This window comes from Crocuta crocuta, unplaced genomic scaffold (assembly GCF_008692635.1).
Source record: "Crocuta crocuta isolate KB4526 unplaced genomic scaffold, BGI_CrCroc_1.0 scaffold971, whole genome shotgun sequence".
Lineage (NCBI taxonomy): Eukaryota > Metazoa > Chordata > Mammalia > Carnivora > Hyaenidae > Crocuta > Crocuta crocuta.
The window spans coordinates 28869-41352 of NW_027527401.1; the positions used below are offsets into that span (position 1 = coordinate 28869).

The 12484-nt window shown below is 59.6% G+C and overlaps 1 protein-coding gene across 1 annotated transcript in view; it reads right to left on the reverse strand.

Moving 5' to 3' along the window:
• Window positions 1-11862, reverse strand: part of DIPK1B (divergent protein kinase domain 1B) — a 20589-nt gene extending 8727 nt beyond the window's left edge. The window contains exons 1-11 of the mRNA XM_077753113.1: window positions 11826-11862; window positions 10488-10546; window positions 10223-10370; window positions 9732-9809; window positions 8000-8162; window positions 7236-7359; window positions 5702-5800; window positions 5575-5656; window positions 3739-3834; window positions 1933-2003; window positions 1278-1352 (exon numbers count right to left, since the gene is read on the reverse strand). Coding sequence (XP_077609239.1) covers window positions 1278-1352; window positions 1933-2003; window positions 3739-3834; window positions 5575-5656; window positions 5702-5800; window positions 7236-7359; window positions 8000-8162; window positions 9732-9809; window positions 10223-10370; window positions 10488-10546; window positions 11826-11862 — 1032 coding nt within the window. The remainder of the gene's footprint in view (window positions 1-1277; window positions 1353-1932; window positions 2004-3738; window positions 3835-5574; window positions 5657-5701; window positions 5801-7235; window positions 7360-7999; window positions 8163-9731; window positions 9810-10222; window positions 10371-10487; window positions 10547-11825) is intronic.
• Between the last annotated feature and the right edge of the window lie 622 nt (window positions 11863-12484).

Consider the following 12484-nt stretch of genomic DNA (forward strand, 5'->3'; position numbering starts at 1 on the left):
TGACCTTCCAGAACATTTTTTCATGCGCTGTTTACCACCTGTATAGCTTCTCTGCTAAAACGTGTATTTTTAAAAATTATTTATTATATTTATTTTTGCCTGTCTCCTTTTTACTGTGTTGTTTCCTTGTTATTGAGTTTTGGGAGTTCTTTGTATCTTCTGGATGCCACCACATTATCAAACAGGTGATGTGCAGAGATTTTTCTCCCCGCCTGTGGCTTGTCTTTTGTTTTCCTAAGTGTTTTTCAAAGAGCACAAGATCCTAAAAGAAAGAAATAAAATAAAATAAAAGAGCGCAAGCTCCTGATGTTGATGAAGTCCAGGTGACCCATTTTTTTCCTTCTATGGTTTGTGCATTTCACGTCTGTCACATCTAAGAAATCTTTGCCTAATTAAGCAGTGCAAACATCTGGGTTTTCTTCTGGAGGTTTTGGGACACCAGTGTCTGCCATTTACTCCCTGGTGTCCAGGGTGGAAGCAGTTGACCGACCTTCCTTCTGGCAGATCCTCAAGTCAGCGGCAGCCCTCGCCTCCTTCATCCCATCACGCGGGCACCTCATCCTCCCACAGCATCACAAGGACAGCATCACAAGAAGGGCAGCGCAGGGCAGTGAGGTATTTTGACAGAGAGCCTGTGGCTGTGTTACTTTATTACAGTATATTGCTAGCGGCATTCTATTTTTAGTTATTGTTGTTACTCTGTTTCTGTGTCTCATTTACAAATGAAACTTTAACATAGGTCTGTACATAGAGGATTCGGTACCATCCTTGGTTTTAGGCATCCACTGGGGGCCTTGGAATGTATCCCCTGTGGATGGGGGGGGGGGGCGTGACTGTATTAGGTTTTACGTGTAGGTCAATGATTGCATTGGAGCTAACTTTTGTATATGGTACAGGATATAGGTCAAGGTAGTAGTTTGGAGTTTGGTTCTGTGTTTCGGGATTTTTCTTGGGCTTTTTTGCGCATGGCTGTGTTCTGACACATGTTTGTTGAAAAGATGAACTCCTGTGTGGTGTTGCAGCGGCGTGCTCACAGGTTTCCCCAGCACCCTGGAGGCTGGTTTTCCAGAAAATTCCAGCGGGCAGATTGCCAGCAATTTCTGCAGGCACTTGGTGTCCTCAATCAGGTGGTCCTTATCCTTGGATCTGGACCAGAATTAACTTTGTGTTCCATAGGCCCCCCAGGGTGGTCAGAGGGTACCCTAGGAGGAAAGAAGAAGCATCCTAGGGTAGAACACTGAACAACCAAAAAAGATCTACGTAGCCCCACCCCCCACCCTTTCATCCTCGCCATTACTCAGGAAGGGATCAAAGAGACCTGTGCCCCTCCGGGGACAGCTCTGGTGCTCAGGCTGGAAGAGGGCACAAAGTGGAGTCAGAAATCTCATAAGTGAACTTTGGAGAAGGCCATCCCAAGGCTCAGCAACACCACACGCTGGGGGGGGACACCTGAGCCCCGGGCTGCCATGGGGTGTCTTTTGTGATAAAAGAAGCACCTTGGCAGAACGCAGGTGAAACCCACGGTCTGGAAGTGCGATACATAGCCCCGAATGAGGGTCTAAGTCTGGTGGAGTCATTTGCCAGGAGCTAGGGGCCTAGATGGTGTCCGCTTACTGCCCAGCGGTGAGCCTGCCCTCGGCAGGCGCTGGGTCTGGTGTGCAGTGACCAGTTCTACGTCAGTACAGAGTCCACTATGTTGTACCCCATTGGTGATGCCAGGTGTCGCCGTGATGGATCCCCGTGGCAACGGCAGCCAGTGGCAGGTGGGGTTAGAGAGCTGGTGCCACCGTGAGCCTGTACAAGTGGCCCCACACGATCAGCAGCTGTCATTTGTTCCTACAGTTCATGGCCCTGAAAAGGGTATCTTTAATCTGTAATTTTGCAAAAGAGCGAAAAAACACAAAAAGCCCTGAAGTTTTGCAAGGCGCAAACCATCTGGGTCCCCTGGCGCCTGCTGCACAGATGGAAGAGGCTGAAGACGAAGGGAGCGGAGTCTGCCAGGGCTGTGGAGACCAGAAGTCTGAAAGGGAAGGGTGGCCCCCCTGCGGAGGCTCTAGGGCAGGGTCCTTCCTGCCCACCAGCATCCCCGTGGCTGCCTCGCCGCCGTCTCTCCCATTGTCGTCATACGGTGGCCATCCCCCTGCGTGTCCCCTCTCTGTCTTTGCGTCTTCACATGGCCTTCGAAGACTCTATTTCCAAATAGGCCCCATTCTGAGGTTCCGAGTGGATGTAAATCTGGAGGGACACCATCCAGCTCACTACGCAGATCAAATACCTACACCGTCTACATCACTGGCCCAAGGGTTAACGAAAATGTAACAGGGTTCACCAAGGGACTCCCAGATAAAAGCGGCTGAATCAGGAGAAAAGTTTATTTATCTTTCGTGTGGTGCTCAGAGGATAAGCATCCAAGGGCTCAGAGCCCTTGTTAGGAGCTTAAACTCCTTCTGCCTTTTTGTGCTGGAGTCCTCAAGGCATGGCTTCTGTCCTCTGGTCAAAAATGGCTGCTCCAGCTCCGCCCATCACCTCCACACTCCAGCACAGAGGAAGAGCAAAGCGAAAAGCATGCTTCTCCCTTTAAGGACCTGGAGATAATATACCATTTCTGTGCAAGTTTCTATAAGCTTAGTCACATGACCTTATTTGCTGCAAAGATGGCTGGGAAATGTAGTCTCCCTCTGGAGAGTCACAGGTCCGACTAAAACTCCAGGGTGCTGGTACCCTGTACTCTTGAGCACAAGCATGTCGCAGGAAAAATGGAGAAATGAAGACTTAGGCCTTGGGAGAATTGCCTTTCCAGGTATAACCCATCCCACTACCCTGGGCCCCAGTGACCTTTGGACTGAGGTCAGGGGCCATGACGTCCCCTCCGGGTGGGCGCTCTGGGAGGTGTGGGAATGAGGAGCCCGGCACATGGTGAGATGCCAGCGGCCCCAGGCCAGGCCCCGGGAGCGTCATGTCTGCACCAGGACCTCCAGGAGGAGGGGCGGGGGCGGCCAGGGAGGAACGGAGTTCCAGCAGAGGAACAGAGTGTGCTGAAGCCCAGAGGCAACAGACAGGGATGAACCTGCGTGCCCTACAGCAGGGTGTGAAGTTGGAGGTCTGAGTCGGCAGCAGGCTCCTGAGGGGCCTTGACGAGGGCTTTGGACTTGGAACTTCAGCCCAGGGGGCCCAGGATCACCGCGGACGCGGCACAGACCAGCAGCCAGGGAGTGCGTGGCTCCGAGGGCTCACTCTGGCTGGGAAACAGAGGCTGGAGCTCAGGGCCGCCTCCCCAGCAGGGATGGACCTTCTAGGCACGCAGGGGAGGGGGCACCTTCTCTGTGTGTGGGGGCTTCTGGAGAGGGGTGGAAGCTGGGAAGCTCCCAGGGCCCCAGGGTGACCCCTCCGGGGGCCGGGGAGGGGGGAGGACAGTTCGGAAGCTGTCAGGAGCTCAGGGCCGCCTCCCCAGGCGCGGGCCATCTCTCTGCGGGGACAGGACAAGGGGCAGGAGTCATCAGGCCCCCAGACCCTGTCTGTTCCCTGCTGTGTCCTCTCCTCTCATAAGAGCAGCAGCTGGGAGTAGAGCCCGTCCAGGTAATCCAGGGTGGTCTCACCTCTAGATGCTTGATTACCTCTGCCAAGGTCACAAAGGTCACACTCATAGGTTCCAGGAGGACAGAACAGCCGCGCGGGGGCGCCCTTCAACCCGCTCCGGCGACAGGAGCAAATCGCAAAGCAGTGTGTGTAGAATGGTACCATCTTCGTCGTTAACAATCGTGTGAGCCCCCGCGTGCGTGTGCTGTGTGCCCGTGGTGTGCGTGTACACGCACTGGTCCACACGTGTGCGGGTCTCTGTTTAGAAGCAGCCGGTTAACTGCGCTCACTTTGGGGGATGGGCTGGGGAGAGGGAGGGGACCCCGGTCCACTCTGTAATGACGTGTACGTATTTCGGCGTTCTCAAATGATCAAAACTTTTATTCCTTAAGAAGGGAGTACAAGGTGGGTAGGAGGTCCCAGCGCCTGACTCAGGTGACTCTCTCCCAGCCCGGGGCGCAGCCGGAAGCCCGGGGCGGTGCTGGGGTCCAGCTCTGTCGCGCGGGCACACCGGCCTCCGGACCCGACGCCGGCAGAGAGGCCCACCGGGAACGGCCGGAAACCCCGTGACGAAACAGACTGACCAGGAATAAGCACGCCTGTGACTGTTTCCACGGTGACGATTTTGGTGGTGCCGTGTGGGGAGGGCTTGGCAAACCTCCATGTGATTTTGTGGGATTTTTTAAGGGACGTGTGTGTGTGTGTAAACCTTCCCGTGTCCAGTTCACTTTTAGCTGGCTGTACCCGTGCTCTCTTTTCGTACGAGGGGAAGCCTTACTGTGGGCTGACTCCTGTCCCGTTTCACATGTTGAGCTCTAACCCCCGTGTGATGCTGTTAGGCGGGGGACGAGGGGGCGAGGGGGCTGGTGCCCAGAGTTCTCTCCCTCTCCATGTCTCTGCCTCCCCACCTCCCCCCACAGGTGAGCACGCAGAGAGAAGGTGGCTGCCGCAAGCCAGGGGCGTTCTCACCAGGAGCCGCCCCTGATCCCCAGCCTCCTGGCTCCGAACCGTGAGAAGCAAGTGCCTGTTGTTTGGGCAGCTGTTTGCACGCACGCGTGTGGGACGGGGCGCAGTTCAGCCCCCGCCGGCCATGTGCGCCTGCCTGTCCTCACGCACACACGTGTGCGGGTCTGTGAATGCGGCCACATCCCCCCACGTCTCCCCGACCTGCTTCTCTCAACAGAACTGGAGTCCTCAGCCACACGCTCGGGGACCCACAGTTGTAAGTGAAGTTTGAAACATTGTGTTTTCATGTTGATGATACATAGCAGAGATGGTCTAATCGTCATTGTAAGGATAAGCTTCCCTCGGGCCTCAGAAAGACGTGTTTTTCCCCAGCATCTGGGACTTCCTGAGGGGAATCTGGGTGGCCCCAGGGCCCTGGGGCCCACGCTTCTCCGTTAGAAGGGACCCACCCTTCTAACGGGTGGGTCTGCGAGCCCAGGGCCCCGGCGCCATTTCCAGGGCGATGTGATTTCTGCTGCCTGAACAGACCCTCATTTATGTAACAAGTTGCCTCTTGGGTGTTTAGGATGGTCTGACCTTTCTCCTTCCTGAGTCAAGGCTACGTGAGTGGCCTTCGGGCTACGTCTATGCCCCATTCCTTAATTATTAACTTTAGGACGGGTGCCCGCAGGTGACATTTCTGGGTCAAAGGCTTTAGCTGTTTTCCGTGATAAACGCTCTGCAGGGCCCCAGCTGGCCACTGCCACGGGGCCCCTAACTATGAAAACTCTGAGGGCACCATCCTGGGGGTGCTTAGCCCGCTTTGCTCTCCCTCTGGGTGACACGGTCCTCCAGGACCACAGACTGTCCTTATTCCGTGAGCCTCCCCCCCCACCTCACTGTTCTTGCCAGTCCCAGAATGCATCTGCTCTTGCCTGCCTCGAGCTTGGTGAATGCTGTCCCCTCGGCCAGGGCTCCCACGCAGCCCCCCCAGGCCCTGACCCCCACCCCCGATCCATGTCGGGCTCTCCCCTGGACCCCCACTCCCTGCACCCAGGGCCCAGTCGGCCTCTGTCTGGGACCCGGGGACCTCTTCATCCCTGGAGAAGCTCCTGAAAGACGAGCAGGGGTCAGGCTGTGGGCGGGGGCGGGGAGACGGAGCGGGGACAAAGGGAGATACCCGCAGCGGGGCAGGCAGGCTGGTGGCCTGTGACCCCCGGCAGTCGTGGGCACCCCGGGCACTGTAGGCGGCGGCGGCAGAGGGTGGCTGAAGGCTGAGCTGTGGAATCAGAAAGAAGATTCTGGGCCTGCAGCCAACGGCTCCCCTCGGAGCCCCAGGCTGACCGTCCATAAGGCGCGGAGGAATCGTCCCCCATTTAGAGCTCCAGGGAGAGTCCTCGGCGGACACATTCCAGCGTGTGGTGCTACAGTAAGAAAGTTCTGCGCTGGGTCTGACCTCAGCATCCCCTGCTGTGGTTTCGTTCCCACCTGGCCGGCTGGGTGCACCTGACTCATCCTGAAGACTGTGTGGTGGCCAGACCCCCTTCCTGGCATAGTGGGACTGCTGGCGTGCACCTTGCTCTCTCAGACCCCTCACCCCGGGGAAGCTGGCACCCAGGCTGTGAGGACACTCAGTGTGGCCTGGAGCCCGGTGTCCCGCCCACGGCCAGCATCAGCTGCTGGCATGTGAATCCTCAGCCCCAGTAAGTCCTCAANTGTCTCCAGGTCCCTGCCACAGCCACAGTCCAGACAGAACTCTGTGGTCCTTGAGAGCCTTCCACTCTTTTCTGGCCTGTGTGCGTTCCTTCTGCCCAAAGCACTCTTCTCCCCCACTTCTTGCCCCGGGTATTCATCCGTCAGCCTGTGGGGAGACCTCCCCTCCTCCAGGTAGCCAGCCTTGATTGCAGGGTACCCCTGAGCAGAGCCAGCTGCTGGTCCTGCCCCCTGCCAGCACACACTGCTTGCTTCCCTCCTGGGCCCAAGCAGTGAGCCTCCCAGGACTGGCACTGGGTTGGTCATTCGCTCTGGGTCAGGGAACCAGCACAGAGATGGGCATGACTGCGTTTTCTCGGGTCGCTGTGACCACAAAGGGTTACTTAAAACAGCAGAACTTTATTCTCAATGTTCTGCGGCTGGAGGTCCCGATGTAGGTGTGGGCGGCGCCGTGCTCGCCCTCTGGGCGCCCTCGGGGACCTGGGCTGTGGCCCGGTCGCTCCCGTCCCACAGCCTCACCCTGTGTCTGTCTGTCTCTCCTCTGTGCATCTCCTATGAGGATTGTGGTCACCGGTTTAGGGGCCCCTGCCAGATAATCCAGGGATTATCCCACGTCAGGATCCTTGATTCAACACATCTGCAGAGACCCTTCTCCCAAATAAGGTCCCACGCCCGGCCACTGGGCTGAGGATGTGGACACCTCTTTCTGGGCGGCCACCCCTGCTGGATGCAAGGGCCCCTCCCACTGAGCTTCCGGACTCCGGGGACCTTCTCCACCAATGAGGAACAAACTGGGTTCTGTCGGGGGTGGGGGCGGGTGCGAGGCGAGCCGCAGAAGCCCCCCCCCAAGGGCAGTGGATGGGATTCCCACCAATTAAGGTCAAGAGAACATGAATTCAAAATTGAAGGCCCCCAAGCCCGTGGGCGGTGAGAGCTGGCGCACAGGAAAACCGACCTCAGACCCGGGCGGGCAGGCTCAGGACAGCGCGGAGGGAGCGCACTGGGAAGGGTAGGATCGGAGGTGGGAGAGGGAGGGGCACCAGGCAGCCCGTGGGCCCCGGCGTGGACGGCGTGGTCGGCGTGGTCGGGCAGGTAAGTGCCGGCAGCTCCACGGCCCGTGTCTGCCTGGCGGGCAGTGCCCACAGCGGGTCCCGGAGGAGCGAGCGGGGTGAGTGGCTCGTGATGTGAGCACAGGAGGGCGGGGGAGGCGTCGGCCCGGGGAAGGGTCCGCCGTTGGACGTCCACTGACTCGTTCACACGTCAGAATGTACCGAGCGCCTCACCATCACTCAGGACCTGGGGGTGGAGAGTGCGCGAAGCCTCTGCCCCGGACAGCAAACCCTCACTCGGGCTGCTTTAGCTGTGACGGGAGGAAGTGCGAGTCCCGGCTGGGGCGGGGGTGGAGGAAGGGGGTCCCCGNCAGCACGATCACTCAGCACGATGAACTAGGGGGAGCTGTTCCCGCCTCACCTCGTGCACCAAAGCCCTTGGTGATTTCTCGTTGCTCTTGGAACTCCACTCAGTCAGTCACTAAGAAGCCACCAACAAGTGCTCACTTGTTAAGACACGCACGACCGTGGACCCTAGCCTGGTGGCTGAGACAGAGAGACGAGTGTGCGGAAAAGACGTGCACCTGAGCTGGGAAGCTCTCGAGGGCCTCCTGGAGGAGGAGGCTCCAGAGCCGAGTCCTAGAAGACATCTCGGGGAACCTAGGAGACCTGGCCAGGACACCTTGTGTCTCTCTGTCTCTGTGTCTCTATCTCACTTCCCCACCGCCGGCCCCTGGCCACTGACCTCTGGCCTCCCGCCCAGTTCTGATCCCGGGGCTGTTCCCCGGCTGCCTCCCGGGGGACAGCAGCCCTTGGCCGCCGTGTGGGGCCGGTGTTCTGAGTCAGTAGTCGATGAGGAAATGGAGTCGATGTCACAACCTGTCCAGGGCAGACACGTGGCGTGGCACTTCTTGTAAAGGAGAGTGTGCGCTCTCCACTTTCACTTACATTTTCTCCCCCGCGGCCCCACCACACCCGCAGGATTCGGGGACAGACTTTGAGCTGGTTGTGTCGGGGTGACAGTGGGGAAGGAAAGACCCCTGCTTCCGGGGTGGGGGTAAAACCCGCTGCCTTTTTAGTTTATTTATTTTATGTTTTCTTTATTTTTTGCTTATCTGTTATTTACTTTGAGAGACAGAGAGAGCACATGGGAGAATGAGCGGGGGAGGAGGCAGAAGGAGTGAGAAGCAGAGAATCCCAAGCAGGCTCTGCGCTGTCAGCACAGAGCCCAACGTGGGGCTCGAACTCACAAACTGCGAGATCATGACGTGAGCCAGAACGAAGAGTCTGAGGCTCGAGCGACCAAACCCCGCAGGCGCCCCAAACCCACTTTTTAATGATCAGTGTCATTGTGGGAAGGTACACAGAACACTGGACTCACCCTCTTAACTGTTGTTAGGAGCACAGTTCAGGGGGTCAGGGACATTCACACCGCTGGGCAGCTGCGTCCTGAGTCCATCTCCAGGACCCTCCGTCTTCCCAGGCTGCGCTCTGTCCTGTTACACACGGAGCCTCCCCACCCCCAGCAGCCAGCCCCCACCCTCCACGTCCTGTGCCTGTGGCTCTGACTCCTCCTGAGCCCTGCCTGCACCTCTCTGCTGGACACACGCGGTACCGCCACTCCGGGGGTCCACTCAGAGGAAGGCTCACAGGGTGGCCAGGATCCCCCATCCAGGCACCCACCGCACTGTCATTTGCTGTGTGCAAAACGGGGGGGGGGCACCTCCGTGTCACGCCAGGAAGCACTCGGAGCATGCTGTGGCTGCCACGGAGCGAGTGTGGGAGAATCGCTGTCGTGGGTCTAGTGCACACGCCTCGAAGCGCAGAATCACAAACGAGCACAGATTGCGGTGAACTGCCTGGGTGTCGGGGGGTGGCGCTGGGTGGAAGAGGGAAGGGAAGGCTTCACCCGAAGCCAGGGACCCAAGCTTCCGGGGTGGGATGCCCACAGACGCATCAGAACCCACAGACCCGCCCGCCCCAGGCCGGCGGGGCCTCCGCACGAGGCCATTCCTCTGGGCTCCGCTCTCTGGAGGCAAGTCCTCCCCAGGAGGCCGTGGGGGTCACGGACCTCTCCAGGACCCCTGGGGCCTGCTGACGCTTGCCTGTGACACTGTGGGGGCTGAATGCTCGGTGCCTGCCAGACCCCTTCACGCTGGTCTTGTTTCCCGTGGTCAGCCTGGCTTCCACCCGCATATTAAGAAGCTGGTATAAAAACAGACCCACCTGGGGCTCCTGGGGGGCGCAGTCAGTTGAGCATCTGACTTCGGCTCAGGTCATGATCTCACGGCGCAAGAGTTCAAGCCCCGCATCGGGCTCTGTGCTGACAGCTCAGAGCCTGGAGCTGCTTCGGATTCTGCGTCTCCTCTCTCCGACCCTCCCCTGCTCACACTCTGTCTCTCTCTCAAAAATAAATAAACGTTTAAAAAAAAAACACAACAGACCCACCTGCAGTGCCACCGCCTTCAGCTGGGCAAGGACAGGGCTTGCAGTGAGCAGGGAAGCGCAGCGAGCCCTTGGGAGGCCCTGACCGAGAAGGGGCGTGTGCTTGGCAGCCATGCCCTGTCCCATCTGTGACTGTGACTGCGGGCTTCTCACCCAGCTGCCTGCTGAGAGCTTCTTCTGTGCGGATGGTAGGGTCATCACCCCCCACTGGGCCGGTGGGGCCCTCCCCTGGATGCAGGACCTGAGAGGGACTTCCAGGGCTGGGGCAGGGCTCTCCCCTCCCCCCAGGGCTGAGGGCAGGCAGCGGTGAGCACCTCTGTCCGGCACCAGCTGCAGGCACCAGCTTCGGCCCCTGGCTTCCAGGGACCCCTCCTCTGAGTAGGGGTGGAGTCATGGCTGTGGCCCTGCTGTGTCCACTGGATGGGGAAGTGGCCTCAGGAGACCAGCATCAGGCACAGGGTTCATGCCCGTCCACCTGCTAGAACCGGTCTCACCCCGCGCCTCTGGTCCCAGGGCCCGTGCCTGGTGGTGCCTGGTCGGGAGCAGTGGCTGGTGTGATCCCGCAGGACCCTTACGAAATGGTGCCCGTGCTAGACCCGTGCCCACAAAGCCCACAGCTCGGGACGCAGGGCCCGCAGACGGCTAGGGGCCCACAGAAGCGTTTTCACTGCCTTTCATACTGGAAGAAAAACAGTGAACTTCTGTGGTTGAAATCACACCCAGCTCGGTCACGGAGCACACTGTTCAGTACATCCTTACGGAGGAAGCAGCCACAGAGGCCAAGTCCAGGGTCACCGCACTGGGCGGCCCCACCCCAGCTGCGGGCGGGAGGCAGGGGAGAGGTGTCTGTGCGGAGAGCTGCGGCGGAAGGGAGGGCGCAGGGGTGTGCGCGCCCGGCCTTGGCCTCGGCGGCGGCCGGGCGGGGGGCTCGACTCCCCCGCCTCGCAGGGGAAGACGCGGTGCGGAGGGGGCACGGGACTGCGGGCTCAGGGGAAGGCCGTGAGNGCCCCTCCCCCCGGCCCTCGCCCCGCCTCCTGCTTGCCTCCGCCCTCCCGGGCTCTGTCCACTAGAGGGCAGTGCTGCCCGGCGTTTGGCAGAGGCCCGGCTGGCTGAGAACCCAGGGGCTTCGGCTCTAGTCTGGGGGAGGGGTCGCCAGATAAAACCCAGGGCCCCCGGTCCGATCTGAATTTCAGAAAGACTAATAACGTTTCTTAGTATAAATATGTTTTATGTTACACGGATGCACGTAACTAAGAAAGTGGTCCTTATGTGTCTGAAACTCAACTCCTACAGTGTCACGTATTTTATTTGCTAGACCCTGCCCCCAGGACAGCACAGACAGCGGCCCGCAAGCATGGGGGGGTAGGGGGCGGGGGCGGGCCATGCTCTGGCTCCAAGCTCATTAGCTCAGTGACTGGTGTCTGGATGGGTCACCAGGAGGCCACCCCTGCCCTAAGCAGTGACTCAGGTGGATGTTGGCAGCAGTGCTGGCTGACATCCAGGCAGAGGCAGGTGAGGTGGGGTGGCCTGGGCTGAACCCGGGAACCTTGCCTCTGACCTTTCCCTATGAGGCAGCAGGAACCACTCAGCTAGACTCAGGACTCATTTGTCCAGGCCTCCAGGTGGTAAAGTGTGCAGTGGCGGTCAAAGGCCAGAGAACCAGGGCTGGTTGTTCTTGAGAGGTCAGCTCCAGTTGTAATTAATGTTGTTGACGCTCTCTAGACTTGTGCAGTGCACGACCTGCATAACTGTGCCCAGTGGTCCTGAGCAGTGTCTCGGCCTCTCTCTTCACCCAGATTCCTCATCTCCCCCTGCCAGGCTTCTGCCTCCACCGTGGCCCCTGCGCTCCTGGGGGAGTTTCCTTGGTTATATGTACACATATGAAGTCACCTGGACTTTAACTGAGCTAATGAATGCAGATAGGGGCTCTGACTCACTTTCCACCCCTCAGGGGCTGCTTCCTGTCCCTCAGTGCTATTGGTCTAAAACTGCCCCCTCATTCGAGCAAGTGTGCATGTGCGGGTACACAGAGGTCAGACACCCAGCCTCGTGGGGCGGGGTCACGGAGAAGATGGAGAGCCGGGGGGGCAGTGGTACCTGAGGCCCGCGCGCAGGCCAGCTGCGCCCAGTCCATCCCCGCGACTTGCGTTCTCGCGTCTGGGAACCAGCAGGGCCACCACCGTCCCGGCCACCGGGCTGCACGGACAGACCCCAACCGCTCCCGCCAGCAGCCGCGGCCTCCAGAGCTCCTGGGTGTCTCTGTGGACAGTGTCCCTGATTGTGCCCCGTCGGGTATTCGGTGGGCTGACAGGCTCCCCTCAGCACACGTGCTCTCCTCTGAGTATTACTCCTTCCCTTCACTCCCTCACTGTCGCATTCATTCATTCATTCATTCGTTTGCCAGAGACCTGCCGCCCCCAAGCCCTGGGGATGGAGGGGGCAGCCGCACGGAGAGGCTGAGGCGCTGGGGGCCTGGCTGGCTCAGAGGTCGGGGACCCCCTGTGTGGGCTGCCCCGTCGCCCCGGGCGCATGGCTCTGGGACTGAGGCCCCGGCATCGCTCCCGTTGGGTCAGGACCGACGGTGGGTGGCACCCGGGCCCCGGTCTCTGCAGAGTCGGGCCCCCACCTCCTCTCCTCCGCCTCATCTCTGAACTGGTGAGTCTGAGTCTCCAGATTGGGTTTGCGAGGTGCCTCCGGCTTGGCTTGGGGGACAGACAAGCCCCCCTCCAGCCACAGCCTGGTGGAGGGGAGCAGGC